General features: G+C 41.0%; 1 protein-coding gene across 1 annotated transcript in view; it reads left to right on the forward strand.

Annotated features, from left to right (window-relative positions):
• The first annotated feature begins 2475 nt into the window (after positions 1-2475).
• The window catches only part of LOC129701741 (ras-GEF domain-containing family member 1C-like), a 54788-nt gene continuing 30943 nt past the window's right edge, over positions 2476-26320 (forward strand). Inside the window, exons 1-4 of the mRNA XM_055643139.1 lie at positions 2476-3072; positions 12937-13087; positions 16505-16687; positions 21680-21802. Of these exons, the coding sequence (XP_055499114.1) occupies positions 16511-16687; positions 21680-21802 (300 nt within the window). The 5' untranslated portion in view covers positions 2476-3072; positions 12937-13087; positions 16505-16510. The remainder of the gene's footprint in view (positions 3073-12936; positions 13088-16504; positions 16688-21679; positions 21803-26320) is intronic.

Here is a 26320-nt window from a genome sequence, read left to right on the forward strand (position 1 = left end):
CTCACTTTTTCTAATTTGCAGGTAAATTAAGACAACATATATTTTTCTCCAATCAAGACATTTCTTGCAGCTTGAGAAATATGTTTTCCCTTGTAATTGTTGCTGCAGTCAATAAGTAAAATTGTATTCTTTTATTGTGGGGCTCACTTCCAGAAATTTATGAACACACTCTTGAAGTAATCTTGGGGCAGCACAGTGCTGCAGTGGTAGAGTTGCTGCCTTACAGTGCCAGAGACCTGGGTTTGATCCTGACTACAGGTGCTGTATGTACGGGCCTGTGTACATCACCCTGTGACCGCTTGGGTTTCCTACGGGTGCTCCGGTTTCCTCCCACATTGTAAAGACGTGCAGGTTTGTAGATTCATTGGCTGTAAAATTGTCCCTCGTGTGTTGGATAGAATTTGTGTCCTGGTTCCATGCTTTATCTTTAAATTAAACTAAACTAATCCGTCCCACCAAAGTGGGCCAAGAAATTTGCAGTTGCACCTGAAGCCTATGGTATTTGTGCTGCTGAATCGTTCTCTCACAAAGGTAGAGTCATTCCTTTCGGCATGATGTCAATGCAGAGCATGTGAAGGTCAATCATCAAATGGAGAGCAATTTCTGTGTCAGAATGGTTTGCAATTGAAAGAGGACATGGATTAGGGAGAACCATGAACCAGAGGAGAGGAGATTGACATAAGATTCAATACCCAGTGGGCCTGTAGTTGGGGACCTGCAATTGATGTTCAGTATAAGATGAACTTTCACGGGGGGTGGAGGGGAGCGGGGGGTGGGGAAGAGAGGACCGCAAGCAGTGTCAATGGCCTGTGAAGTGTGATGTGGATGAGGTAGTTGGTGAATTTGAATGCTGCAATTGACAAGTTCAGGACCTGTGATTGTCAAAAACAAAGAACTACAGATGCTGGTTTACAAAAATGGACACAAAGTGGTGGAGTAACTCAACAGATCAAGCAGCATCACTGGAGAAAATGAATAGATGATGTTTTGGGTTAGGACCCTGACGAAGGTTCCTGACTCAAAACGTTACCTGTCTATGCTCTCCAGAGATGCTGCCTGACCCCCAGAGTTACTCTAGCACTTTGTGTCCTGTGATCGGCAGTCAGGCAGATGAGCTGATGAGCAAGTTTGCAGATGGGCAGCTGGTTTGGAGGGATTTGTTTGGGTGATTTGGCCCTGGGAATCAGAATATCAATGGTCGGGAAGATCAAGTGAGCGTGAATTAGGTTGGATAAGGGGAAGGAGGTCAAAGCAGAGCAAATACATAAATAAAGGGCTCAGCTCCAATAGAATGGAGTTCCTATTGTCAAGTGGAGATGCACTGATTACCAAAGATCTTAGAGCAGAGCTCTGCTCTAAGATCTTTGCTGATTACACTTCTAATTATGTTACTAATTTTGTGTCCATTACATTACAAATGCAATAAATACAAAAAAAATAGTTCTGAAGAACTATTCAACCTTAATTTCACGCTTTCAACCTTAATTTCCATTGTAGTTAAAAGTTTCCAACCTTTAACTCTGTTTCTCTTTTCCCCCCGATGCTGACTGACCTGCTAAATATGTACAGCATTTTCTGTTGAGTTCAGATTTCTTGCATTACATGCGCATCTGAGTAGATACAACTGATGATGCAAGTGCCTTTCACGACGGGAAGTACCCGATCGAGTTTCCTGAGCAATGCAATTTAAGCCAGAAACCATGATACTGACATTCACTCTGGGAATAATTGATTTCCATACGCACAGTGCTATAAACAACGCCACGTGATGTGATTTCGTGGTCAGTATTCATAGCACACACGGCAATATATTACTAAATTTATGATGCTGCTCACAATCAATGTACCGCCCTGCATCACAAACAAACGTGGTGAAATTTAGTCTAAAGTAAGTGTTTAATAGATTGGGAACTAAATAAACGAGTAATCTGATGGTACCTTCTATTGACGCCCGAAACGTGTGGCCCTCTTGCTGGTACGGGGAGTGATAGTGTTAAAATGTAATCAAATATTTGCTTAAGGTTTAGTTACAGATCTTAAGCCATTTGCAAGGATGAATATGCGCACATTGTTATCTGTTTTAAATGCAGTTCCCACATTTTTTTAAGGAAATGGTCTACTTGATATTTATTAGAGTTCGTGAAACTGGATCCAGTCATTTTTGCAATGGTCAGACTCGGGTATTTTCACTTTATTCACTCTGGTAGTTTGCTCTAGGTCTGACATACAAAGGTGTTAAGGCAACAGAAATATTGATTTATTCATAACAAGTGCTGGCGTTCGTTAGCACTGAAAACGGGATACCATTTTGCGGACAGTTTCGAAAATCTGTTGTGTGCAAGTCTATCCCAGCCATTCAAAGCCCCAGTCCGCTGACATAATGTGTTTTCAACCGCCTTTCACTCTGTAATTGTGGCGTGCGTGTGCGAGACAGCCATTGTGAAGCAACCTTTGCCTGTCGGGCATGAGCTCATTTGAATGAATGTTCGGGGAATGGAGCTGAGAGGGAAGGGAAGTGCATGTGGATTCCCAGCTGATGTTTGCGAGGAATAACCGCACCTGCCTTCCGAATGCAGCCAGCAGCGTAAAAAGCAATGAACTGTTCGGAGATGCGATCTCCTTGTCAGCCACTGAATGCGTTATTTTCTTCTTGTCCTCAGCACCCACACGCGAAGACTTCTGCTTGTGGGCTGTGTGTGCATATTTGTAAGGGACCTGCCTCCAGCTGAACACTCCTTCACGGTATCCTGTTTCAGAGATCTGGCTTCTGCTCGCACAGCTCAGCTGTCTCCTGGAGGTGTGTTTGCTCGTTCCTTCTTCTTCCGCACATTTGAGCCGCTTCTACTCCCATTATTGTAGTAGTAGTAGTAGTAGTAGTAAGCCATTTTTAGTGAGCCGTTGCTGGAGAGAGCGAGGGGTGTAATTGACCTGATGGATGGGCAACAACAAGGTGAAGAATTTGTACACAAGCGTCCACCTTCCACACTCAGCGTCCGGGGCGCGTTGTAGGTGAAAGCATTCCTGGAGTATTCTGTCCACGCCAGACAAATCCGCGGGGTCTGTTGATTACAGGTACGTCCAAAGCCGCCTTCAACTTCTTTTCGCTATTGGTGTGAATGTTCCGAGTTTAAAGTGGAGCATTATAGTGCCGAGACGATGCGTGGTCGCAATTACTATGAGAGAGTTGGTTTGCATCCATAACCTGTTTATGCGAAGTGTAAGTTGTTACGGGAAGGAATTTTGACACAAGAGTTTCAACAGAATCTATAACAAGTGAAATCCCATCGTTGGTAGTCTGAACGTTGATTTACTCTTGACTGGGTAAGCCTTCGTTTCCAATCAGTTTCAGTCAATCAATATAATTCCCTCGAGTGGAATTGTTCAAAGTTATATAAATAGTGGATGAGAAAAACATATCCATATTTGTTGTCACTTTATTCAAGGAGGTTATTTGATCGAATCGTGTTATTTTGTTGCCATTGAACAACCGAATTTCATACTGGAACCAAAAAAAAATCCTTCCCCTTTTTGTGGTTCATTCAGCTTATTTGTTGCAACCATGTGCACAATGCAAGAGGGAGGGACTGTGGCTATTCACTGAAAGTCATTTTCATAACTAATAAGATCCTCTTTCACTAAACCGTAAGAAATATCTTTATTTTTCTTAATCACTTGTTGATAGAATAACTAAATGTCTAGACTATTGGAATCGTTGCGGGGGAGGCATGTGTGGGCACAATAAGGCGAGCATTTGGCATACAAGAAAGTAGTCAATGGTCACTATGGAGATTTGGGTCAAAGGGCATTGGAATCTGCTTTGAATTTACTCAAGCAACAAACTCTTAAGATGCAAACACTCCAGATTTTGAAGATTGCGAGATGAGAAATGATTATATTGCCCAAAAGGTTTTATTGCCCAGTCATGTATGCTGTGGTGGATGGTCAAGTGAAAATTTATCTCCAGGATCTAAAAATATTTCAAGAGGAAAAATGTTTTGCTTCTTTTATTTTATCCCTAATGTCTGGGTTACAGCTTGGTTTTATGATAGTCTGCAGTGAGGTTGTTTCATGTGAGTACCATATTTTGGCCATTGCAGGATATAAAGATCTTAAACAGGATAATTGGATGGTTCTGGTAAATACCGTTGCATTAAATATCAGACTTTTATTTAAGTATTAAAGCTCACAATTTGTGTTCCACTTTCACCATGTCTGAGTGGGAAATGTTATGATTTGCTGATTTATTTCAAAAATAGTTTTGATGACAGTTCCCATTTTCAGAAGGTTAACTGACTCTAAGCCATTGTTTTAATACACTCCCTTGAGAGTAAAGATTGGTTAGTTTTGTGGGCATTTTTTTAAATGTGGGAAAATTTGATTAAAATATTTCAACCTGTGGTCCTGGCCAATATTTACATCACAGCAATGTTGACTATCAGGTCATTATCATCGCACTGTTTGTGAAAGTTTAATTTAACAAAAATAAATATTCCAACAGATTCCCCAAAGGATTTTTTTAAATATTAGATTTACCCAGGGAATCCCAATTAGCTACTAAACAAATGGTTGAACACCGCACAATTGACTTTACACTAAGTACCATACAAGTATTGATCATGGATGGGAGATGGAACAAGATCACTATTTGTTACATGAGATTTACAATTATAATGTTATTTCGAAGCCCTGCGCACATGGTTTCCCCTGGCGATGTACGGGATGTGATTGTCCCGTTTTTTGACTGGTTCCAAATATGCCTAGTGCCGCAATGGTGACAGGTAGTCATTACTTTTGTGTAGTCCAGAGATTACTATTTTTTTCCTTGTGCCCCACAAATAAATACTATTTGTTTTCATGATTGTGTCCCGCACGCTGACTCGGAGGTCTGAGAGCTGGGACGTAGACAGTCACGTCAGGATTTTGATATGTTTCAGCAACCGCTGACTCATGAATAAGGATTCATACCTTCATCGTCTGGGTCGCTCTCCCAATCTTTTGAGGTGTCTGGCAGAAGGGTCATGATGTACGATCATCTTGAGTGGATGCTTTCTCATGGGACACCGACATGGATTAGAAAAGTTTTACTAAAGAAAAATAACCCAAATTGAAAAATCAAATTAATCAAATATGTCATGCAGTTTATTTTGAATGAATAAATGAAGTTTATTCATTTTAGTTTAGTTAAACAGAAATATGTGTGCTCTGCCAGAAAATATGCCAAACAAGAAGAACTGGTTAGATTGCTTTAAAAAGTGAGACATCTGAACATCGCTTTCTTATACCACCATCAATACAGATATTTTTAAAGTTAACCATACAATTGTAAAAATATACAGCACTTGGCCCAATCCATCCATGCGACACGTTGTCTAGACAAGCTAGTCCTACTTGCGTGCGCCTGGCTCATATCCCTCCAAATCTTTCCTATCCATGTACCTGTCTAAATGTCTATTGTATCCGTCTCTGTCACTTCCTCCGGCAACTCGCTCCATGTACACACCACCCTCTGTGTGAAAAAAAACTGCCCCCTAAGATCTCTTTTAAGTCTTTCCCTATCACCCTAAAGCTATGCCCTCTCATTTTAGACTCCCCTACCCTCAGGTGGGCGAGATCTGTGGCTATTTGCCTTATTTATGCCCCTCATGATTTGACATACCATTCTGCTCCAGAGAGAGACCTAGCTTACCCACCCTCTCCTTATAACTCAAACCCTCCTGATGCATAGCATAGTTGTAAATCTTTTTTGCACCATTTCCAGTTTAATGTCATCCTTCCTGTAGCAAAGCGGCCAGAACTGTACACAGTATTCCAAATGTGTCTGGAGTAAAGATTTGTATCGATGTAACATAACATGATGTCCCTAATTCCTGTACTCCGTAAATGACTGATGAAGGTATGCGTGTCAATTGCCTTCTACGTCGTTCTGTCTGCCTGTGTTGCCACCTTCATGGAACCTGTACCCCGAGGTCTCGCTCATGATACTCAAGGTCTTCCATGATTTCTCATAACATTTCTGCAGGATTCTGTAAAGTAATTTTTCACCATGAGAACAACCTTTTCTGCAATTGACTTTAAAGCAGCAAACGAGCAATTTCTTCACCTAGATTTCCTGTGTCATATTAGGTTCAGTGAATAAGTTTAACGTAAAAACATTTTTCCAATTTTTAAAATTTATTTTCCAAATTTTTCAAGTTAGGGAACACACACTGGATTTTCAAGCTAAAATATTTGCATTCACATTATCAACATACTAATCAAATTCATCTATTTTAGAAGGACAGCAGTGGTCTAACAACATTTAATTTCTTTAAAAATGCGTCGCAATATCATCTGGATGAAAGTTCAAACTTGCCGGTTGGCTTCCCAGGAAGGGAAAATTTGTTTAATAATGTATTTGTTAAGATAACACTTAACAAAGGAGACTGACTGTTATTTCCACAGAAAAATGATTTTTCTATCCTAAATTAGAACATACATAAGAAGAAGGAATAGAGATTGACCATGGACTTGCTTTACCTTTCAGTAGGATCTTGGTTGATCATCCTCTTAACCAGTGGCGGACTGGGTCTAAAAACATTGGTTGCCAGGAGACAAAGGGGGCCCACCCACAACTACAATACTATCATTTAACAGGGGCCCACTTCCCATCACTTGCTATCACTTTATCAGGGGTCCACTTGCCATCGGGCAAACTGACACCCTGGCCAGTCCGCCACTGCACTTAACATTTTTCCTGTTTAAATAAACATTGCACTCGCTAAGGTAAAACATGGAGAATGATGCCCATTTCCATAGTGAATGGACTTCTCAGTTGAGATCAAAATATAGTTCACATCTTCCAACAGTATTAATTCACGTTGAAGATATTGTTGCTTTGCAGTGTTTCCTTGGCCACTCTCTCCTGTCCCTCTTCTCCACATGTCTCTCCTCTACATTTAGGTTGCTGGTTTGGTGCCAACAAATGATTGGTAACCTACTGCGGAAGAATGGACAGTTATTCGCGTCGGGACCCTTCTTCAGACTGCCTGACCCATTGGGTTTCTCCAGCACTATGATTGTAGCATCTGCAGTTTCTATTGCCACTGATTGCTAACCTTGTTTCCTGATTCAGCTATTAATGAATACGAATGACAATTGATGTTTCATTTTGGAAATAATAAAACATTAAAGTCTATTTTAAATCACAAACCTGTCATTTTTCCATCCATTTTCAAATGATTTTGACACATGGAATTTTATTTGCCCGTATTACATGAACATTTGAAATACATTTTGACACTTTTAGCATTTTCTTGTCTGTGTTTATTTTCTCTCAGCTTTATAAGCTTGAAGGGTGACTGTGTGCGGTCAGCGGGTAACCATATCACATATAGACACAAAATGCTGGAGTAACTCAGTGGGATAGGGAGCGTCTCTGGAGAGAAGGAATGGGTAACATTTCAGGTCGAGACCCTTCTTCAGACCCGGACATCACCCATTCCTTCTCCCCAGAGACGCTGCCTGTCCCACTGAGTTACTCCAGTATTTTGTGTCTAACTTCAGTTTAAACCAGCATCTGCAGTTCCTTCCTACACATAGTAGGATCTGAGATGCCTGTTCCTCTCCAACGTCCTGTTTTATTGGATTGGATGATAGATAGCTCACAATATTGTACAGGTAGTTCTGCAATAATGCTATAATTGCACTCCTGAGAAACCTCGCGTTACAGAAAATCATGTTATAACAACAATTGTGTCAATAGGGTTTACTGGCTAGATAGTTTCAGGCTCGCAATAACAAAGTTATTTTTCCTGGAGGATTTTCAAAAATAAAAGTATTTTCAAAAGCAATAGGTTTATTTTTACTACTGCTTAAAAATACTAATAAAATACTATGCAACATTTTTTAACAGATTATCATTTTCCAAGTCTCACCAAAAGCATTGTATCTTGACAATTGCCATGGCTATGCAAGGTTAATGTGGCAGCTGTGTTCTTAGAGATAATGATGTTTAATTATGACAAGGAGACTACCTGGAAATAGTTTTTTTCCCAGAACAGCTTTTTTTTCTAGAGTAATTTTCAAGTGGTTCTCTAGTTCCTAATTGAAATCATGTTACAAGTGACGTGTGTAATTCAAATGGTGTTCCCTAATACATTACTTGCATTATGTCCAATTCACGTCATTGAAACATATGATTGCAGAACTACCTGTACAAATGTTGCTCAACACTATAATGAAGGAGAGATCACAGCAAACAAGCAAACTGTCCACTGAAGGATCTTGTTGTGGTTTATTAAAAAACACAGGGAGTTCGTTAAATGTAGGAAGAATGTTTACATTTATTTGATTATTTTTGTTAAACTTTTTATTAATTGGGAAAAGACTGACTCATTTTCCAAACATTAATCATGAATGATTAATGAAAAATGATTCTAAATTCTAATGGAAATAAAAATAATTGCTCGATTTCTTTATGTTTGTTAGAATATTAGTTTACTTTTTTTACTGAAAATAAATTACAGGTTGCCTCAATTTGTATTGCATCGTTAGCATGCTTATTTGTGAATATGCCAGAAGCTACAATGTGTTGAAAATTTGAATATAAAATCTGATCTCTTAACTTTATTATTGTTAAAAGCTGACAGAGCATTTAACAGTTTCAAGCTTCAGGCAACAAAAACATGTTGCTGATATGAATACTTTGTGGAAGTACTAATATATGTTCTGGCAGCACTTATACTTCATACGAGTTATACAGTTGGTGTCAACTGCACAATTTTCACATCATTGACAGCCCCTAAATAAGAACATACATAAGGAATATGAGTGGTGGTTGACTGTAAACCTGCTCTATCATTCAGTAAGATCATGTCTGATCATCCTCTTAAACATTTCTTGCCCTGTCCCCATGTCCCTTGATTCCTCTAAAATTCTAAAATATTTTAATCTCACTTACAATTGGAAAATCTGTACATGAAGTCACATTAATAAAAAATCTTCCAACGCCTTTGATTGAAATTCATACCACTACCAAAATAATTAAGAATCTGGCATAAGAACTTTGCTTTGAGACTACAACTCAATCTTTACATATTCTGTTGTGCTGCAGCAAGCAAGAATTTAATTGTTCTATCTGGGACATATGGCAATAAAACACTATTGACTCTTACAACTGTACAACTTACCATTAAGGGTAAACCAAATATGAAAATATGTTGAAAGAAATTAACCTAATGCTGCAGACACTTGGAATATATCAGTTATTTTCTGTAACAGCTTTGAGGAGCTGAATACCACCTGACCTTAATGGTCTCTTAATTGCACTGTGTGTAATTCTTCTGGATTTAAAAGGCTATTAATAGGGGTTGTACCAAGGTGATCTGCTGGTATAAGAGCGTAAGAATACAACAAAAGCGAAGGAGAAGGTTATTCGACCCCTCAAGCTTGCCTCGTCATTCAACATGATAAAGACTCCTCCGCCTCAGGCTTCTCCTTTCCTTTGCCAGTTTGCCATGACCCTCAATACCCAGATCTTTCAAACATGTATTTAGTTCCTCTTTAAATAATCCCAATGATTTAACCCACAGGACAGTCCAAAGTAGGGAATTCCAGAGAATCGTAATTGTGTGTAAGGAAAAGTGGCACAGGAGTGATACTGTGCCCAGCGGTAGAGTTGTTGCCTTACCGCGCCCGAGATCCAGGTTTGATCCTGACTACGGGTGCTGGCTGTTCAATATTTGTATATTCTCCCTGTGACCACGTGGGTTTCTCCGAGTGCCCTGGTTTCCTGCCACATTCCAAAGACATGCAGGTTTGTAGATTAATAGGCTTAGAACTAGTGTAAGGTGATTGCTGTTCGGCATGGCCTTGGTGGGCCTGTTTCCACGGTACCCGGACGTGGCGCCGATGGACAAGTAGCCGAAACAAAGAAGTCGAAGGCAAAGAATGGAATGGAAACGAGGCCGAAACCACAATAAACCGAAAGAGTCCGAAGACAAAACGCCTACTAACGGAAAGGATGGGACGCCTAAGTGCAAACTAACCAAAAGTGCGGGACGCCTAAATCCCAAGGAACCGAAAAGCTGCATTGCCTAAAAGCCAACTTACCGAATGGCCGCTCTGTCGCAAAGCCACCTACCCGAAAAGCAGCGTCGCCTACAGGCCAAAGGACCGACTGCTGCTTAACAGAAAAGTCCAATAACGGACTTGACGTTGCCGGGGGGCGTGACTTGTCAGCGATTGGTCCAGACCCCCGCGTCCATCACATCACTGGGAAGGCATGAACATTGTCCCAAACCTCCGCTCCACCCGACCCGCAGCCCGCGGAGGGTGGCCGTGAGAGAGTGGGGGCTGTCCCGAGCGATGCACACCTTCGGCCGCTTTCAACTTGCTGCTTGGGTTCAGGTTGCCCAGTCACCTATGTATTGTGTGGGAAAATGAACCCCACCCTCCTATCTCCCCCTTTCTCTCTCTCTCTCTTCCCTTCTCTCTCTCTCTCTTCTCTCTCTCTCCCTCTCTCTCTGTCTCTCCCTCCCCTCTCCCTCCCTTCTCTCTCTCCCTTCTCTCTCTCCCCCTTCTCTCCCCTCTTCTCTCTCCCCTCTTCTCTCTCTCTCTCTCTCCACTCTTCTCTCTCTTATCCTCTCTCATCCCCTCCTCCTGAAGGTACAGGAGCCTGAAGACTGCAACGACCAGGTTCAGGAATAGCTATATCCCCACTACCATCAAGCTATTAAACTTGGCTCAGACAAAACTCAGAACATTAATAGCCCATTATCTGTTATTTGCACTTTATCAGTTTATTTATTCATGTATTTACGTATATAATGGTATATGGACACACTGATCTGTTTTGTAGTTAATGCCTACTATGTTCTGTGTGCTGAAGAAAAGCAAGAATTTCATTGTCCTATCAGGGACACATGACAATAAACTCACTTGACTGTCAGTTTGTAAATTACATTCATTTTGGTTCTTATCATTCGATCACATTAACATACAGGGATCAGATAAATAACGGTCAGATTTAAAGTACAGAGTGCTGGAATTCACAGTGACCTGATTTAAATTCTATGAAAATCCATAACAAAATGTGAATATGTAAGCCCAGTGTACTATTGCTGTCAATAGACAATAGACAATAGACAATGGGTGCAGGAGTTTGCCATTCGATCCTTCGAGCGTACCGCCATTCAATGTGATCATGGCTGATCATCCCTAATCAGTACCCCGTTCCGGCCTTCTCCCCATATCCCCTGACTCCGCTCTCTTTAAGAGCCCTATCTAGGTCTCTCTTGAAAGTATCCAGAGAACCGGCCTCCACCGCCTTATGAGGCAGAGAATTCCACAGATTCACAACTCTCTGTGTGAAGAAGTGTTTCCTCGTCTCCGTTCTAAATGGCCTACCCCTTATTCTTAAACTGTGGCAACTGGTTCTGGACTCCCCCAACATCGGGAACATGCTGGGGGAGTCTTGCCTCTAGCGTGTCCAAACCCTTAATAATCTTGTATGTTCCAATAAGATCATCCTCTCATCCTTCTAAACTCCACAGTGTACAAGCCCAGCCGCTCCATTCTCTCAGCATATGACAGTCCCACCATCCCGGGAATTAACCTTGTAAACTTACGCTGCACTCCCTCAATATGAAGAATGTCCTTCCTCAAATTAGGGGACCAAAACTGCACACAATACTCCAGGTGTGGTCTCACTAGGGCCCTATACAGCTGTAGAAGGACCTCTTTGCTCCTATACTTAACTCCTCTTGTTATGAAGGTCAATATGCCATTCTCTTTCTTCACTGCCTGCTGTATCTGCATGCTTACTTTCATTGACTGATGGACATGGAACCCTAGATCCCATTGTACTTCCCCTTTTCCCAACTTGACACCATTTAGATAATAATTTGCCTTCCTGTTTTTGCTACCAAAGATAATTCCCTGTTTTCTCTCTCCCGCCTATCTTAAAAAGTGGGATAACATTAGCTACCCTCCAATCCACAGGAACTGATCCTGAATCTATCGAACTTTGGAAGTTTATCATCAATGCGTCCATGCTTTCTGGAGCCACTTCCTTAAGTACCCTGGGATGCAGACCATCAGGCCCTGGGGATTTATCAGCCTTCAGTCCCATCAGTTTAAATCAACTGCATTTCCTGCCTAATGTCTCGGAATATCTCAGAAAAATATATCCCCGAGAACTTTTGCATTTAGTTGGCCATTGGACTCGGCAAGACGGACCCAGCAGAGCTTATAAAGAACAAGAAAACGATTTGTAACCGTGATTTTATCACTAAAGTTGCCAATTTGTGGAGCACCTCACAATACAGCCTGCCTGGCTATTAATGGAGAAGAAAATTCCCTTTGCTAAACCTGTGCAAGAAACTACAGATGCTGGAATCCTGAGCAGAACACAAAATGCTGGAGGAATTCAGTATGTCAGGCAGCATCTGAGTGCATCATCTGTTCATTCCCTCCACTAGATGCGGTTCGCCCGTTGAGTTCTTCCAGCACTTTGTGTGCTTTGTTCAAGAACACTTAGCTTCAGTTCCTTTCAGTTCTTTTGAATTCAATGCAAGGTTTGAAGTATGACTGTAGTTCAAGCATAAAGTTTAACGGAGAGTTAAGTGGGAATAAATTTGAACTGTTAAAAAGCAACACAATGCCTCTTTTGTATTAATGATGCACAGCATGAGGGAGATCTGCTACGCATGTTTAAGGATCTCAAGAGCAATGGCTGTGTGGTCCCTGCTGGTGGCATGGCTGCTCACTCACTGGCTCAGCACCGTTTTATGTGTGTAACAAAGAGAAGTAGGCAAAGACAAAGTCAGCCCCTGAAAATCCTGATGTTTGAAAATCTGAAAATTAACAGATATTCCAGGTTATAGCTGGAGAGTTTCCAGGTGGGAGGTTTAGCAACAACTTGCATTTGTAGACACAGTAATGGCCTTGTCATTGCAGGTTGGGACCATCTCTTCAAACCAGCAACTCCAGCGATGGTGCCAATTCCAGCAGCGTAAATATCCAAACCTTTACAGATGGAGGCATTCAACAGTTATGGCTGCCTGTAGCGTGGGTTGCGAGGGTTCAACTCCTGCCTGCCTTCAAATAGGTCAGTAAATAAACTTGTCTTTGTGGCCCATATGTGTCTTTCAATGCCATGGAGGCATGAAAATGGAGAGAAATTTCAGTTGGATAAAAAATCCAGTTGCTTATTATCCCCCTTATGTGGAACCATAAATATTTTGAATTCTGTTTTAATATCTAGTATTGTACTTTATCAACTTTTGTTTCCTCTACACAAACTCATTTACTGATGCAGACTGTCAACATCCTTGGTGTCATATTTGGCTCAGAGTGGGGCATGGTGGCGCAGCAGTAGAGTTGCTGCCTTACAGTGAATGCAACGCCGGAGATCAGTGTACGATCCCGACTACGGGTGCTGTCTGGCGTTGACCTGCATGGGTTTTCTCCGAGATCTTTGTTTTCCTCGTACAGTTATGTAGGTTAATTGGCTTGGTAAATGTAAAAATTGTCCATAGTGTGCGTGGGATAGTGTTAATATCAGGGGTCGCTGGTTGGCGCAGACCCGGTGAGTCGAAGGGCCTGTTTCCGCTCCGTATCTCTAAACTAAACTAAAGTTGAATTTCAATATTTATAACCATGCTATCACTAAGACTCTTTCTGCGTCTGTAATGTCACTAATATTATCTGCCTGTGTTACTGCCTCGCTCTTTGTTACCTTTAAACATAACTACTTCTCTCTACTTCTCATAAGGCAGGTTATCTGGTGACTAATAAAGCCAATGTGGGGGAGTGGTTATAATAATAATAATAATAATAATAATAATAATCTTATTTATACATCACATTTTTAGTCAACTTGCATTGACCCCAAAGTGCTTCACATAATTACATTACATTCACACACAGGCAAAGGTGGGTGAAGTGTCTTGCCCCAAGGACACAACGACAGTATGCACTCCCAAGCGGGATTCGAACCGGCTACCTTCCGGTCGCCAGCCGAACACTTAGCCCATTGCGCCATCTGTCGTCCATCTGTTGAGATGGTTTGTAAGGGTTAGCCTGGTCCACTGCCAAGTTTTTTTTTCCTCTATTGGCCATGACCAGAGTATACTCGGGGGTGGCATTGAACAGGTTAAGCATGGCCTTATGGTTCTCGATACCATGTTAAATGAGCAGGACAGTGGCACAGCGGTAGAGCTGCTGCCTTACAGCGCCAGACACCCAGGTGACCGCTTGGAATTTCCCCGGGCGCTTCGGCTTCCTCCCACACTCCAAAGATGTACAGGTTTGTATGTTAATTGGCTTTAGTAAAAATATCGTAAATTGTCCCTCGTGTGTAGGATAGTGATAGTGTATGGGTGATCGCTGGTCGGCGCGGATTCGGTGGGCCGGAGGGCCTGTCTCCACACTGAATCTTTAATGTCTAAAGTCTGAAGTCAAATGCTCATTCTTCGTTTTTCATTTTAAGTGATCATGAGCCATAGTTTCCCAGCAGTCAGTGAAAATGCTGCATTTCTTTAAGGAGGCTTTAAGCATATCCATGAATCTTTTCTTCTGTCAGTCTACTCATTTACTGTGAGAAAAGGCTATTCCTGGCTGGCCTCGTTTGTTCCACTCTTTATAACTCTGAGGTCATCCATCATTTTGTTTACCCTGAGTTAAGTCATCTTCATCCATTACCCACCCATCACCCCTCCTGTGTTGGATGATCTGCACTGGCACTCAGTTATGCAATGGCTTGATATTACAATTCTTGCTCTTATTTGCAAGTCCACCCAAAGTCTTATCTTCTTATATCTGTAAGCTCCTTCAACCTTATAATCCCCTGTGATATCTGTATGCATCCGATTCTGATCACTCGTTGAGCTCTGGGTTTAATCACAGTACCACTGATGGCAATGCCTTCATCCGCCAAAGCTAGCTGCACTGGAATTCCTTTAGTAAACCTTTACAAATCCGTTCTCCTCTCAGAGGTTCCATTTAGCCAGGTTTATTTTGGTTATCTCCCCCCAACACCACTTTATGCCAACATCTTATAGAGTTTGGTATCAGTTGAATTGATAGTGCATCTCTAAAACACTTAGGAATGCTTACACAATGTCAAAGATGCTACATTAGTAGAATTTGTTATTAATAAGCCTGCAATATCTTTTTACAAAAATCCCCTTTCAAAGACCAAAAATATTAACTTAATATACACTAGCTATTAGAGCCATACAGTGTGGAAACAGGCCCTTTGGGTCAACTTGCCCACACCAGTCAACATGTAACAGCTACACTAGTCCCACCAGCCTGCTTTAGGCTCACATCCCTCTAAACCTGTCCTATCCATGTACCTGCCTAATTGTTTCTTAAACGTTGCAATATTCCCTGCCTCAACTACCTCCCCTGGCAGCTCGTTCCATACACTGTTCTGTATTTAAAATACAGGGTTTGAAGTACCAATATTTACTTGGTATGGTCTATAAAGAAATACATTGATTATTGTTTCTTGAAGAACTTAAACCCAAGAATACGAATCTGTTACATTTCACAGACCTATTGTCACCAAACCATCCCACACTTCCATTCTAAGAGCAGCTTGCAATTCCAAACTATCTTATGTGGGTGAAACTTAAACTGGGGCCATAGTAAGATCACCAATAAATCCAATGGGGGAAATTCAGGTGAAGTTTGTTAAGAACTTGATACTACAAAAATTATTTTTCTTCTAAGCTGATTTTCTTTATGACTGAAGGGGAAACAGTATAATGTTATGAAAGATAAATATAGAGTAATATGGTGATGGAGGGGGAAGAGTTGAAGGTCGATGAAGAGCTCAAATGCCAGCGTAGATCAATGCAGTCAAAGGGTTGATTCTTTGCTGAAAATTCTTCATATTTTTTCTCACCACGAACTTCCACCGTGTTTTATTTTCCATTGGCAATATTCAGAGGAATTTGATGACAGATCTCAGACCTGGTAAAAGTGGGGTTCTTATGGGATTATTGGATAGTTTATCTGCATCTGAAGATGTACATTGGACAATGGAAGGAAGATAGGCTTGCTCAAGTAACTCTTAGAAGGGTAAAGCATGATCCAAACGTACAAATATTCCAAAGGAACTTCAACCCCAATGTTAATGTGCTCTCATAACTAATATATTGTTTGACCAGTATCTGATTATGGCAGAAAAGAGACAAAGGCAAAGTTGTGTCAGCATAGTTCCTTCATTGTGTCATTTGAATACTGGCAATGTTGACAGTTAATGAGAAGAACAGGAAGGAGCTTGTTTATAACTCTGAATGGTTTTGCAATTCAAAGTAATGCAGTGTTTTAAAACACTGAAAATTGACATTGTAAAAAAATAAAATGGTTTTCTACGATACGACATTGGTCTTACAATTTAAAACTGTTTCAATTTGGAAGAAAATTACTGTATTTTTTGTGGTGAGTTTTCCAAGAAGTTATGCCTATATATATGACATTTTTCTTGACTCTCATGCTTTGTCTCCATCCCCAGGAAGGCATGCCGCAAACAGTGACCTCTGCAAGTATGTTTAATACCAGTGACTTTAGCCATCAGCTTCACCCAACCAAAGAAGATGAACATGGAATGTTAATATTTCAGGATGGTAACCTCATATCTGCATCTTTAGAGGCTTTGATCGAGCATCTCATCCCTACAGTTGATTACTATCCTGAAGTAAGTACCTAGAAGGTTTATGGCATAGCAAATTGGTCAATGTTATTTTACGTGTTAATTTGTTTCCACAAACATTAAGTTATGCATTTACATAGATGTGGAAACATTTTGAAGTTTACAAGAACATTTGTAGAATAGTTATAGCTTTTAAATGTCATGTTTCTTCTGCAGAATTTGTTCTATTCAATATCAGTGATTCATTTCACCATCACAAGAGGGCCTCCACAGATGCAGCTTGACCCGCTGAGTTCTTCCAGCATTCCTGACCTTTGTTCCTGATTCCGAACGGTTCACACTAATTAGGCTTTAGTTTCAGAACATAATAACTCGGTGATCAAGGTTTATTTTTGATAATTTCAACAAGGACTAAATGTTTTACTCGTTCTCTGCATTTCACTATGATCAACCAATTGATCTGCGGCACAGTGGGCAGCGGTAGAGTTACTGCCTTACAATACCAGAGGCCCAGGTTCAATCCTGACTAGGGGTTTTGGCTGTACGGAGTTTGTACGTTCTCTCTGTGACCATATGGGTTTTCTCAGTGTGAAACATAGAAATATAGAAAATAGGTGCAGGAGTAGGCCATTCGGCACTTCGAGCCTGCACCGCCATTCAATATGATCATGGCTGATCATCCAACTCGGTATCCTGTACCTGCCTTCTCTCCATACCCCCCTGATCCCTTTAGCCACAAGGGCCACATCTAACTCCCTCTTAAATATAGCCAATGAACTGGCCTCAACTACCTTCTGTGGCAGAGAATTCCACAGATTCACCACTCTCTGTATGAAATTCACCACTCTCTGTGTGCTCTGGTTTCCTCCTATACTCCAAAGACATACAAGTTTGTAGGTTAATTGGCTTCGGCAAGTTGTAAAATTGTCCCTAGTATGTAGCATAATGTTAATGTACGGAGTGATCGTTGGTCAGCGCGGACTCAGTGGGCTGTAAGGCCCGTTTCTGCACTGTATCACTAAAGTCGAAAGTAAAGTCTAATGATACAGTATGTGAAACTCAGTATCAAAGGCTTATGAATTTGCAGTTAAACTTATTTTGCTCTACATTTCTTCAAAATGGTGCATTTCGTTGTCTCTGCACTGTACACTGACAATGACAATTAAAATTGAATGAATCTGAATCTGATTTTAAAAAATGTAAAGTAAAAGATGTAAATTGACGTTTTGAGTTGAGAACCTGCATAAGATCAGTCTGAGTGAAATAGAGTACTTGTATATGAGGGCTGGATTAGGGTAAATTCAGGTCGGATGCCTACTTCACTTGCTCTCTATTGATTTAATGCTAAGTGAAAGTAATGCACTTTGATTCATATCTGAATGTGCCTCAATCCTTAACTCCAGTTAAAATGCTGGCTTTAAAGAATGACCTGAAATAACTTTGTGCACACTGCAGAAAACCAGGCTTTTTAGCGCAACCAGTTCACAATTTAGACTTCCCACTTCTTCATGTTTACTTTATTCTTTTGTTTTTATCAGGATATTTTCCTGTTCATTGGAATGGTATTTTAAATGTTTCCCTTTCATGTTTAATGTCATGGCTTTAACAAGATGGTTTTTCATTTTATTTTTCCAAACTTTATCCTCAGCCATCAAAATCAGCTTTGCAAAATTCATGGCCTTCTCAATATGTTATCCTAGCCCGTACCATATTGTAGACTCACATCACATTCCCTCCAAATCCATGACTTATTTTTCTTGTCAGTTTTTGGTCCATTTCCCATCGCCACATCGTGCCTTGTTGGCATTCTTTCATTCCTTTGTCAGATAGGAGTCCTGTGCACAGTGAAAACATCAACAAATGTTACCGGTTCTGGATCTTCTTTTAGTTGCTAGTAATTCCCATAGGAAGAAGCAACACTGTTTTATGTCTAATTAAATTATAGGACCTGTCTATATCTGCGTTAAAAACTGAATAGCATTTCCTTTGCCCTACTCCATTCTAAAACAATGAATCCATAGGGAAACTGAAAATACCTTTGCTAGAAACAAGGCTGAAGATAAGAAAATATTTTACTGCTTTCTTTCACCAGCCAAAACAGAGTAACAGCAAAGCAAATTCCACACATTTACCTAAAAAGGATGGTTGCTGCCTTACAGTGCCAGTGACCCAGGTTCCATCCTCACTACGGGTGCTATCTGTACAGAGTTTGTACGTTCTCCCCGTGACCGCGTGGGTTTTCTCCGGATACTCTGGTTTCCTCCCACACTCCAAAGACATGCAGGTTAATTGGCTTTGCTAAAAATTGTAAATTGTATGTAGGATAGTGCTGGTGTGCGGCGTGATCGCTGGTCGGCACGAACTTCATGAGCCGAAGAGCCTATTTCCACACTAACTCTACAGTCTAAAGTCTTCTTCATCTTCTTGCGTATGGAGTGCAGAGCCTAAAGTTGTAGGACAACTTGTTCTATTTGATGTTATTTGATTTTGCACGCCGGGTTGATTGCATCCATCGAAACCAGGCAGATCGCGTGTAGGTTGCAATCCTCCACCCCCCGTCTAAAGTCTAAATCTGCTGCTATCTTAATAAAATAGGAGAAGGCGATATTTCAACTGCCCTATCCCTTTATTGGGTTGATTTGGTTTTAGTCCTATCTCTCACACTGCCTCTAACTACACAAAGAAGCCTACATATTATCTTTCAACCTGGGATGCCAGAACTACATATTTCAGCCAATGAATCCTCACCACCAGGTGGCGCCAGCAATGGCTGCCTCGCCAAGAGACTGTCTGCCCATTCCTTCTTTGTGTTTTAATAGTATGTGTTAAATGTATGTTTTTAGTGTTTTAGTGTTCTTCAGCTTGTTTTATGTGCGGGGTGAGGGGGGGGTTGGGGTCAAACTTTTTCTAATCTCTTATCTCGACGGTGATGCGATTTTTTTCCGTATCGTATGTCCATCCACACTGTGGCCGAACATCGAGGAGTTGGCGGCCTTTGCTGGAGACCGACTTTAACACCGTGGAGCTCGCGATCCCTTTGCCAGGGATCGACCTCAGAGCTCCAAACGTGCGTGCTTGCGGACTTAACATCACGGAACTCGCAGTCTCTTGGTCAGAGGCCGACTTCGGGAACTCCAAGCCACAGGAGTTCCCAAAGTCGGTCTCTGACGGAAACTGCCCCGACGCGTGAGTTTCGATTGCAACTGACGCGGGAGCTTCGATTGCCCTGATGCGGGAGCTTTGATCGACCCGACGCGGGAGCTTCGACCGTCAGCTGCGGGAGCTTCGATTGCCCTGACAGATGGTTCAACTGTCCCGACCGCGGGAAAATAAAGAGGAAGAAGATTGGACTTTTTTGCCTTCCATCACAGTGAAGAATGTGGGGAATCCGCTGTGGTGGAAGTTTATGTTAACTTGTATGTAGTTGTGTGTCTTGTTTTTTTTTTGGTATGGCTGTATGGTAATTTGCATATCACTGTACCTTAATTGGTACATGTAACAATAAAAGACCTTTGAAACCGAAATGTTAAATACTGCGGATGCCTCAAATCTGAAATAAAAACAGAAACTTTGTTGTAGAAAAAAACAAGTTAGGGCATTCTTGACTCTCGAATAAACAGCACGTATCAAAGGCTTTGTCTCCGTCCTGCACTGCAGCAGAGAAAAGACAATAATACAATAGTTCAATTATATTTATCATTGATTGGAATAGCTTGTCCAGCAAGTTGCCCTGCGCCATAAACTAGGATTTTGTTTTGTATCTTTACCAACTGCCAAAAGTACTTTCCACTCTTGAAATATCATTCATCTTTTATCCCCACATTTCCTTTATTCCTATTTGTTATAACTGTATTCAATACCTCCTGTCTCAAATCCTCTAGTTTCATTTGCACCAAATTTGCAATCCATTGCTGACAGAAATTGTAATCGATGTAAAATAATCTTAACTACACCCTGTCTCTGGGTAAGTGGTACTTGGTCATGATGCCCACCTGAAGCAGCTAGCATTGGTTCCTTGTTTCAAACATCCAGTTGAAAGCCAGGACATTTATTTTGTTATCGCCTATTGGCTTGTGTGAGTTTCTCCATCCCTCTAACTGTGATCTGAAGTGACAGAACCTTCAGCCATCTTAGCCTATTGCACTAAACTATTTTTACACTGTTGCATCTTGCAATTTCAGCAAACAAAATTGTTCTCCAAACCTATCTCATGCAGTCTATACAAAAGATAGACACAAAAGAGTTGGAGTAACTTGTGTAGGAATGAACTGCAGATGCTGGTTTTATACCGAAGATAAACACAAAATGTTGGAGTAACTCAGCGGGTCAGACAGCATCTCTCGAGAAAAAGATTAGGTGACGTTTCAGGTTGGAATCCTTCGTTAGACTTTGATTATCTTCGGTATAAACTAGCATCTGCAGGTCTGCTCCACTGAGAAATCTCCCACTTTGAAGAAGTTCTCCTCTCTCTGAAGGTAGTTCTGCAGGCTGAAGAAGGGTCCCAACCCAAAATGTCACCCATCATTTTTCTCCAGAGATGCTGCCTGACTTGTTGAGTTACTCCAGCGCTCTTATTTCTTCTTGGGTTGTTTCCTCTGCAGAACTACCATCAGAGAGAGAAGAACTTCTTCAAAGTGGGAGATTTCACAGTGGAGCAGACCTGCAGATGCTAGTTTATACCAAAGATAATCAAAGTCAAAGGATTCCAACCTGAAACGTCACCTAATCTTTTTCTCGAGAGTTGCTGCCTGACCCGCTGAGTTACTCCAACATTTTGTGTTTATCTTTGGTATAAACCAGCATCTGAAGTGGTTTCGGCCCGAAACATTGCCTATTTCCTTCGCTCCATAGATGCTGCCTCACCCGCTGAGTTTCTCCAGCATTTTTATCTACCTTCTAAAATGATTTGGATGTTTGCCATTGTTAAAGTTGCCCATTAAAATATCCCATTTTGCACTTGCTCAGTAACAAGAGAACAGAAAGTGTGTGCACTACAGATGCTTTTATAACACTAAACATGTGTTTTTTTTCGTACAGAAAGCATATATATTTACATTTCTACTAAGTTCAAGATTATTCATCGAACCCAAGGAGCTTTTATCAAAGGTTTGTCGCATGTGCATAGAGCAGCAGAGTCTGGACGAGCCAGAACTTGACAAGGTCAGTTGTACTTAAATACATCTTTAGAATATAACAATATTTTAATTGCATCATTGGAAAAAAAAAGTTGTTCTCATATTAAAATGCTCCTGATTGTCAATTTTGTTACCATTATTCCTAATTAATTTGAACTTAAAATAATAAACTGTTGATAACAATAATCTATTATTTTTAATGAAATGTTGTAGACGGAAAAAAAATAGTTTCAGTTCCATAGTTCCATGATAGCGGTGCCATACATAAATGTGGAAACATCTTTAATGCTTTTCCCCAACATATTGGTTGGCATGGGAAATTATCTCCAATGCTTTCATCACATTTCTGGTGCATAATTGAATAAAACCAATTTTGTGGCATTAGAGTGTCATAAAGCACAGAAACAAACCCTTTGGTCTAACTCGTCCATGCCAACCAAGATGCCCCCTTAGCTTGTCCCGTTTGCCTTTGTTTGCCCTATATCCCACTCCTTCTGCATTATTATGAATTGTACTAAACTCAATAGTCTGAGGGAACTTAATAACTCTACTAAATCTCCCAATAAGATAATGCTCTGCAAGCTGTCAACTTAATATTCTGCTTTGTTGAAATACTAACGCTTACATCCATTACAAATGCTTCACGGGTACTAAATTACTCCAAAGTGCAGTCATTCTATACAAGCAAACCTCAGAGCCATTTTCCACATAGCAAGATTGTACAAATGCCAACAAGATTGGCTAGAATTTTGGTTACACAAGAGTGGTTAGAATTTTGTTTGTTAATAGATAAAGGACATTTGATGTAAGTGCTTTTAACCAGAATACTTAGGAAAATGATAATCACTGTGATTTCTCCCAGAAAATATGTATTATTGTGAGTTTCTTAATATTAAATTCAATTGATGGAATTGGCACTGGAATGAAAGATTGGTCTGTAGAAGGGTCCCGACACAAAACATCACTTATCCGGGCTCTCCAGAGATGCTGCCTGACCTGCTGAGTTACTGCAGCACTGTCTTTTTTTAAAGATCAACATGTCTGACAATGCATAACCTTGGAGCTTAAAGATCAACATGTCTGACAATGCACCCTTGGAACTTAATACAGAATTCAACGATCGCAGCTAATCAGCCTCCCTGTCTGTGTTAGAACTGACCAGTTCTTATGTAAAGGCACCCGCCTGTAATATTATTTCAGTTTTTTTGTCTGCAGAAACTGCCTGGGTATTTTCAGCCACCGTTTATGTTCTCCAGCCGCTGTTTGTTCTTCCTTTCACAGTTCCAGAATGTTCTTTAGCCTTTCATTCACTCTCCAACTGCACTCATTCACTAAGTGCCTCCGAAAGCAGTTTCACCTTGAAATCTTTATTCCAACACCCTCCCCCCCCCTTCCAGCCTCATCACCCCCTTTTAACACATATTAATCCACCACATTTTGACGACGTTATTGACCTGTAATGTTGAGTGTTTTTTTCCACATACCGTTTGCTGAATCACTTGAATATTTCACGCATTTTCTGCTATTGTTTCAGATTTCCAGCATTTATAGTTTTTTTTAAATTTTCAAGTAATACAGTACGTTTTAATTATACTATTTGCAGACAAAATGAGAACCTGTTTTAAGAATTTATCCAGTTAATCAATAAAGTCCATATCCTATAGGGGTGAGGTTGTAGCTCTGCTTCAGAGTAATGAGCTGCGGGAGCTGTCCCTGAGACCACATAAAAGCCAAACCTATAGTAATGTTCCATTGCGACAGGCAAATTAACTGTGAATGCTAGGTTTAAAAAAAAACAGGAGTTCTTTAACTGCTCTAATCAAGATCAGTAATCTTCAACCAACTCCAGTATTGATGTTTTATGTGACATTGAGTATATTTGTGGCTCAAACTCTTCTATCAGAGTCAAATTACCCCACCACTGAACAAAATATTTGCAGGTTAGAGTTAAATTAGCGTTTATGTTTAATGCATAGGTGCAGATCCAAGAGAGCCTGAATAGGGACTCGACCTGAAACATCACCTATTCCTTTTGTTCAGAGATGCTGCCTGACCTGCTGATTTACTCCTGCATTTTGTGTCTATCTTCAAGTAGAATTCAATACAGCTCTCAGTTCCCGGCATCCATCAGCCAAACAGCCATGTGCTCACCACCTTGGATATTCACTCTCTGAATATCTACAGCGTAGTTCTTGCATGATATGCAGTTGGTTGGAGATATAGTTACCCAGTTGTGCATCTCATAACTGTGAGCTTTAGGAGCAATTCACCATGCACACAACCCTTCCCGTGGCTTTGAAATGACTACAGCCTAATTCAGTATGATCATTCCAAACCAACACGTGATTTAATTGAATCCATCAGTCACTGTGGTGATGAATTCTGTCTGTCTTGCTAAAGCAAAGACTCTGGCACCGAGCAATAACAACAGATAATCAGGCAGCTAGGTTTCCTTCGCACTGTCAATTTTTCAACATTAAGGAGCCTCTTCAATTGCACACCTATCGCAATACAAGCTCCATTAGTCCAGGATGGAGCACATGTATAGACATGGATATTACTCAATCGCTCTGCATATAGTAAGGTCATATTCATTGATTTTCATGTCTGCATGAAGCTCCACCTGCTGGCACTGTAGATACATAAAACTCATCTTGCTGCTTAATATCAACCTCAGCTTTTTCCAGCTTTTGTTTCAATTCTCCGACATTCAATGCCCATTTCAGAAAAATAGCACGGCTGATCATAGGTATCATCTTCCATTTAACGGAAATGGAGAAGCAATGAAGGTTGGAGACCACAGGATAAGTGGGATTTAGTGCAAGAAACAATACAAACACAAGTAATTTAACAATGAGTGCTTAGAGAATTGAGTTCAGAGATGGCAAAGCCACAAATGTATGTCTCGGTGATAGTGATTGCACGATAGGGGTAAGGTGGGTGATATCGTTGATCTGAAAATTTTAATGGCAAAAGGTACTGAAAAGCAGAATAACAGAAAAGATTACAACAATTGTGTGATGAAATGTTCAAGGACGTTCCAATAACAATTTTCATTGGTGAGAAATGGAAAGTTGAAAAGGGAATGCAAACTGGAGGTTGGAATTCATGAGGATTATTTTGAGATGAGGTTGATGGATCAAAATTAAAGTGGAGTTTGATTGCAGTTGAAGTGGCGGACTAAAGCCCATTCTAGTTTATTTTTCGATACTACTGCTGAGATAAAAACTTTCCAAAGTGTATGCCACAATGAATCTCGACAAAATTTGTTTATAACATGAACTTAAATTTACTTGTAGAATTTTGATTCTTGCAAGAACTATAAGGTGACGTTTTCTGCTGAGTTCAGTCCATTGAACGTCTTTGATAGGGAAATTGGATGGTAATGCAGTTTAGGGCAGAGATTACAATGAATATTCGTTCCACACCAGGGCATCGGAAATGTCCTCGCTCTTCAGGGAATGGGGATTCCCCTCCTCCACCATAGATGAGGCTCGCACCAGGGTCTCTTCCATACCCCGCAACACTGCTCTCTCTCCCCATCCCCGCACTCGCAACAAGGGCAGAGTCCCCTTAGTCCTCACCTTTCACCCCACCAGCCGGTAAATACAACAAATCATCCTCCGCCATTTTCGCCACCTCCAACGTGACCCCACCACTCGCCGCATCTTCCCATCTCCCCCCATGTCTGCCTTCCACAAAGACCGCTCCCTCCGCAACTCCCTTGTCAATTCTTCCCTTCCCTCCCGTACCACCCCCTCCCCGGGCACTTTCCGTTGCAACCGCAAGAAATGCAACACCTGCCCCTTTACCTCCCCCCTCGACTCCATTCAAGGACCCAAGCAGTCGTTCCAGGTGCGACAAAGGTTCACCTGTATCTCCTCCAACCTCATCTACTGCATCTGCTGCTCTAGATGCCAGCTGATTTACATCGGTGAGACTAAGCAGAGGTTAACCATATAACCATATAACAATTACAGCACGGAAGCAGGCCATCTCGACCCTTCTAGTCCGTGCCGAACACATATTCTCCCCTAGTCCCATATACCTGCGCTCAGACCATAACCTTCCATTCCCTTCCCATCCATATAACCATCCAATTTATTTTTAAATGATAAAAACGAACCTGCCTCCACCACCTTCACTGGAAGCTCATTCCACACAGCTACCACTCTCTGAGTAAAGAAGTTCCCCCTCATGTTACCCCTAAACTTCAGTCCCTTAATTCTCAAGTCATGTCCCCTTGTTTGAATCTTCCCTACTCTCAGTGGGAAAAGCTTTTCCACGTCAACTCTGTCTATCCCTCTCATCATTTAAAAAACCTCTATCAAGTCCCCCCTTAACCTTCTGTGCTCCAAAGAATAAAGACCTAACTTGTTCAACCTTTCTCTGTAACTTAGTTGCTGAAACCCAGGCAACATTCTAGTAAATCTCCTCTGTACTCTCTCTATTTTGTTGACATCCTTCCTATAATTAGGCGACCAAAATTGTACACCATACTCCAGAATTGGCCTCACCAATACCTTGTACAATTTTAACATTA

The sequence above is a fragment of the Leucoraja erinacea genome, chromosome 11 (assembly GCF_028641065.1).
Source record: "Leucoraja erinacea ecotype New England chromosome 11, Leri_hhj_1, whole genome shotgun sequence".
Taxonomy (NCBI): domain Eukaryota; kingdom Metazoa; phylum Chordata; class Chondrichthyes; order Rajiformes; family Rajidae; genus Leucoraja; species Leucoraja erinaceus.